This window comes from Sciurus vulgaris (assembly GCF_902686455.1).
Source record: "Sciurus vulgaris genome assembly, chromosome: 14".
NCBI classification, from domain to species: Eukaryota; Metazoa; Chordata; class Mammalia; order Rodentia; family Sciuridae; genus Sciurus; species Sciurus vulgaris.
The window spans coordinates 62,725,782-62,731,781 of record NC_136475.1 but is presented as its reverse complement, the minus strand read 5'-3'; the positions used below and the strand labels follow the sequence as shown (position 1 = coordinate 62,731,781).

The 6,000-nt window shown below is 37.7% G+C and overlaps 1 protein-coding gene across 1 annotated transcript in view; it reads right to left on the bottom strand.

Moving 5' to 3' along the window:
• Positions 1-659: 659 nt before the first annotated feature.
• Positions 660-6,000, bottom strand: part of LRPPRC (leucine rich pentatricopeptide repeat containing) — a 104,195-nt gene continuing 98,854 nt past the window's right edge. The window contains exons 35-38 of the mRNA XM_079109758.1: positions 5,715-5,789; positions 3,001-3,085; positions 1,585-1,727; positions 660-817 (exon numbers count right to left, since the gene is read on the bottom strand). Coding sequence (XP_078965884.1) covers positions 761-817; positions 1,585-1,727; positions 3,001-3,085; positions 5,715-5,789 — 360 coding nt within the window. The 3' untranslated portion in view covers positions 660-760. The remainder of the gene's footprint in view (positions 818-1,584; positions 1,728-3,000; positions 3,086-5,714; positions 5,790-6,000) is intronic.

Genomic DNA, 6,000 nt, shown 5'->3' with positions numbered 1-6,000 from the left:
CCTTTCACATACAGAATCATGTTATTTTACAGCATTTGAATCTAAATAATGAGCCTGGTGTACAGTGCAGCTTGTGCTGGCAAAGTCCTGAAGCCAAAATAAAAGAAAATGCATAGCCCTACTTCATGAAAAGTCATGAGTGAGACTCAGTTTTAGAGGTTTCTATGAATAGAAGCTCATGGAAATCAACACAGAAGAAGGCAAGAAAGTGTGCCAAGGATCCACTTGACCAAGGACAAGTGACAGTCTCTAGGGTCTCTGTTTCTCACTAGGCAATGACAAATGCAGGATTTGATGACTCTTAGTGACTCCTACAAAGCCAGAAAATTAACCAGGACTTCACATATATAAGCTATTATTATCTCCTAGAATTTTAAGCATTAGGAAGCATCATTCTATTCAAATCTTTCAGATAAATACTAGTAAGCCAGTCTTCAATAAAGGAACAATATTTTTATGAAAGTAATAAATTTAAGAGGACAGAGTAACTGAAGAGTCATGAGAAAAGATCCCTGAAAAATTCATACATGAGACTTAAAATATTACAGATTTACACTGTACACTGAAAATCAAAAAAAGGACTAGTAACAAAGTGTACTCGGTTATTGTCAATAAGGTGCTGAACATCATATGTTGCGATAAAAAATACATAAACAAAGTAATTTTTCATTTATTTATTTTTTCCTTCAAGTACATCTTAAAAATAACATTTAGACACAGGGTCACAAATACACACAAAACAAAGCAGTGACTGCTCATTTCATGAAGGGGTTTCCTTTGATTCCTTTAGCTGCTTTGTATAAAATTCAAAGCTTTCCTGTTACAGAGAAAAAAAAGGAAGAGGAGTTACTGATACAGTCACCAGCAAGGGCTGATGGTACTGAACTTTAAAATCACAAGCACTGTCTTTGTGGTGGCCAAGACTGCCTGGTCATGGCCAACTGGCCTCCCAAGCTTTGTGCATCTTCCTGTTCATAAAATGAAGAGTTCAAGGGCCTTTCGTTCAGAGTTAAAGTCAGCACCAGGAGTGTCTGCATGCACAGGCCTACGTGTGCAGGTATTTATTTATACCTGGGCATGGAGGGTTGAAGTGTCTGAAATAAATACAGTGTAGTGACTTTCAGTTCAGTGATAATAATAAAATGGAATTCTGCATGTGTGATTTCTCTTATTAAAGAAAACCAAATTTACTAAATAAAGAAATAAAAACCAACTTATTTAAAGGAACTTATAACTAACAGTGGCAAAAATAGGCCTGGCTAATGAAATACTAGTCCATTAAATTCTATTTTAAGTAGAAATGATGAGAGAATCACCAGGGACATACGATAAGCCCTTACCCACAGGGAAGGTCTGGGCAGACCTTCCCCTAAACCTCAGCCCCAGAGCTCTCTGTGCTCCCCTGAGCCCCAGCCAAGGCCACTGCTCAGTCCCTCGAGCCCTCCCTCAGGGGTTCTCCACAGAGAACTAATCCTCATGTAATTAAGTATTCAATGTTTTTTTTTTTTTTTTCCCCCACACATTCTTATGAGGCATACATAAATCTGTGGAGGTATTTTCTCTCCTTAATTAAGAAATACTCACAGGGGGCTCAGTGAAAGGGACAGATTCTCCAGCATTCTTCAGTAAAACTGCATAGCGCTTTAGAAACAGATCATTCAACTTCATGTTCTTTGCAGTCAAACGTTCATATAGCGCTTTAGCTGATGCAACATCTTTGTTGAAGGCTGACCAAGTTAAAGGAAAAAAAAAAGTTGTTAGTCATAGGTAAAAAGGACCCAGCTTTCTCTGTGCACCAGAACACTACTGCTGGGGACTTAGATCCCTCTATCTTGAGGCAAATGAATGCCTTCAAGCAGGATGCCACCTGCTATTCCCACCATCTGCAAGCTTCTTCACTGCGAAGAAGGAAAATGACAAACATGGATCTATTTAGAGGCTTTGAGAATAATATTAATGGTATCAGGTGCTTTGGTTATTAAACTATTCTGAAGTCCCAAGATAATTAAAATGGTCACAACTTGAAGTTCTCATATAAAGTAACAGGGTGTGAAAAGTATATCGATCAATCCATGCCTCTCCCCAAAGAGAGTGAGGTTGAAGGACTCCCCAGCACTCTTAGTTGGACCAGATCCTCTAAGTTTGGATGCAATTTTCTCCATGTAAATCCCTCCTGTGGAAAGTCCCTGCTTCCCCCTAAGGGGCCCGTGTCTTTTCCCTGCTGCTGGCACAGCTCCCGCTCCTCTCTAGGAAGCTGCTTAGGAAAAAACTAGTGTCTTCCTTTCCCTTTACCTGCTGCCTAACTTAGTAGTAACATATAAAAGTGTTTCATACATTTGACACTATTTCATGTTAATTCCTGGCAATTCAAGGTTTAGGATTATAGTTCTATATTAGAATATACCATTTTCCCTCATAAGGGTGGAAAGTTAGAGAACCAATTCACAAATTCTGGATCAGATGCCCTGCCAAAAATAAAGTCGACAAGGCAATTCTTTATTTGCTCCATGCCTCCAATGAGCAAACCAGTAGGTGGCAGATGGAAAGGTGATCGTGATTTTTTTAAATGCTAACATTTATCTAATTAGTGAAGAAACTTTAGACTGGTTCCCTTTCATGTGATTAAATGGCAACAAGGGAACAAACTAGTTAAAAGACTGAAATTTCAACCAGGACTTCAAGTAAACCAGGGTAGGGGACAGGGGAGACTGAACTGTTTCCAGTATGTAAGTATGAGTGAATTTCCAGGGCTTTCTAGGAACCTGGGATCCTACTCAATATATGTGGGCTGCTCTGAACATGATAATACTTTGTTAATATCACAGTTATGTGAATAGTTTCATATTCTTCTTATAGTTTAAAAACATTCCAGAGCTAGTGAATGACTTATATTACCAGTAAGTAACTGATTTTTAGGAGTACTACCTTTGAGCTGAAGACTTAGTTGACTATACAACAAATATTTACATTATTTAAATAATATAAGATTAGATGTATTACCATAGCTTTTCATGATGGAAGAGTACGCTTCCTCCTTTTCACTTAATTCAGGAATCAATTCTATTAAAGAGGTAAGAACTGGTGCCTAGGAAATTAAATTCAGGTGACATTACCACAAATTCAAAAGAACGGTGCAACAGGCCAATGATATATCAATATTATATCAGAAAATCTTCACAATAATTTAATGGACTATTTTTCCCTTCTATCTCAACATTTAATATTGATTTGATAATTTCCAGACAAATCAAACCATCATTTTTCAGAAGTTAATGGAACTGCATTTACACTTCTAAGAATATTTTCTGAAATATCTAAATATAATATTATCTCAATGTAATATTCTTAACATCTGAAGATTGTTTCTTTTGTCAATTACTATCCATATCAAAAAATCATGAGATCCCAAGAGTGGAAGAGATACCAGCTATATTTTTAGGTGCCCAATTTTTTTGATGAAATGTGAAGAATTCAGTCAAACCTTCTGAAGTTTTCCCCAATGCTAAACAAAGAGAGCACTTCCAGGGTCTCATCGGATTTTTAACTGGATTCCCTGGAGGGGGATGTAGCCTCAGCTAGGTCTTATTTATTTCCTGTGGAAAATCCAGACCTGCCCCACCCTAAGGAAAAGCCAACTACCAGCACTTCTAAAAGCACTCCAATGCTGATTTCTTTTTTTCTTTTAATTTTAACAATGGACCTTTATTTTATTTATTTATATACAGTATTGAGAATCGAACCCAGTGCCCCACACATGCTAAGCAAGTGCTCTACCACTGAGTCAAAATCCCAGCCCTGCTTACTGTCTTAATGAGGAACTTTACATATGTTTATGCCATTTCCATCTTATCAGAGGTAAACTGGCTTAACCATTCTACTGTCAAACTGTCAGACATTGTAACTAGCATTTAAAAACACTAATCCCCTTTTTAGCATGTTTTTTCAATCTACCCCTAGACCTGCACTTCTTCTGGACTTATTTCACTTTAAAGTCTCTTAGGAGCAATGTTCAAAACAGATATGGTCACTCTTCACTTCCTGTCCCAGCTCCTGAGCAAGGCAGTAATAATCTGGGCCCAGTCCCACACATGGACTTACAAGTGCTTTTTAGATTCTTATACTTTTTCTTATTGCTGTTTTGTGGTGCAGGGGATTAAACCCAGGGCCTTGTGTGTGCCAATGACAACATGTTCTACCACTGAGCCACACCCCCAGCCCAGATTCTTACACTAAATCACAATTTTTTTTTTTTTTTTTTTTTTTTGGTGCTGGGGATTGAACCCAGGGCCTGTGCATGCAAGGCAAGCACTCTACCGACTGAGCTATAACCCCAGTCCCCTAAATCACAAATTTTAAAAGTCTGAAAGGAATTTCTTTAAAAAGGAAAAGAGAGGTATAACTAAATATTTTCTAAAATTTGTTTGTGGTATATAAATACATGAGCCAGAGTTAAAAGGTGAAATTAGATTAAGTTTTTAAAAAGTGTAGTTAGGGGAGGTATGTGGAAAAGAAGGAAAAGTAGATCTCCTCATCTTACGTGAATTATTTAGATGGTTTCAGCTAGAAAAGCCATTACAACCACAGTTTGAAATACCAAAATAAACTAAGAATAGGGTTCCTGATATTCAGCAAGTTAATCGGATGCAAATAAATTTTTTGAACTAGACTTTTTAAAACTAGACTTTTATTCTTTTTTTTTTAACATCAAAAATATGAATTTTGAGGGGTTGGGGTTGTGGCTCAGTGGTACAGCACTTGCCTAGCATGTGTGAGGCACTGGGTTTGATCTTCAGCACCACATAAAAAATAAATAAAATCTTAAAAAGTATTGTGTCCATTTACAACTAAAAATATATATATATAATTTATATATATATAATTTAATTATATATATTATATATATATATATACAAATTAATTTTGAGCCAGGTGTGGTGGTGCACACCTGTAATCCTGAGGGCTCAGGATTCAATCCCTGGTACCCTCCCCACCCCCCAAAAAGGATCTTTGTTCTGTGGCACATATACACATCACTTTCAAAGTATACATAAGAGAACATTAATTTGGGAGACCACATCAATATTTTGGTGGGTGGGGGTACTGGGGATTACACTCAGGGGCACTTGACCACTGAGCCACATCCCCAGCTCTTTATTTAGAGACAGGGTCTCACTGAGTTGCTTGGCGCCTTGCCATTGCTGAGGCTAGCTTTGAACTTGCAATTCTCCTGCCTCAGCCTCCTGAGCCACTGGGATTATAGGCCTGTGCCATCGTGCCCCCTGACCACATCAATTTTAAAGTCAAATGGCTCACTGACCTGGTAGCTTATCCCTGATAAATGGTCAGGAGTAGCCACCTGATACGGGCACTGCTGAGGTCGGCCTCCCTTGGCAGTGCTTCCATTATTAAATGTACCAAGGAGACCTAAGCAACACAATTTTTATCTTCCATTCCTAAGAGCCCTTTCTTGAATGCACAACTACATGAACAAAGAATTCACTGCATAAACTTGTCTTGCATTTCTAGCACAACTAAGGAGCCAGGACCAACTCTGTATCAACATCCTAAAAAAAATGAGCAAATACAGGCAAGAAAAGTCTTCAGTCTCAATGATATTTTTAGGTAAGATCCTGAAGCAACAAGCTCTTATGTTAAACCATGAGGAAGACTGTCTTAACAGCATCACTGATTTGTTAACAAGTAAAACACAGTACCGTTCCTGCTTTCTGAGAACTCCTGATACAGAATAGTGACAAAATTGAGGTTTGTTCAGCAATTGCTCCACATCTCTGAAAATTAAAACATTATTTAGTAAGTGAGGGTTTTTGATAAACAAGCAGATCAAGGTGAATATTTCCAATTAAGAAAGTTCACAATAATACAGTAGTGTATCATTACCACTAGGAAGGCCTATTAGTTGACCATTTTTTTAAAGGTGAGAAAAAAGAAAACAAGTGTAAACTAAGCCAAGCTTTGGCCAAAGCCATCCTTGGCACTGGA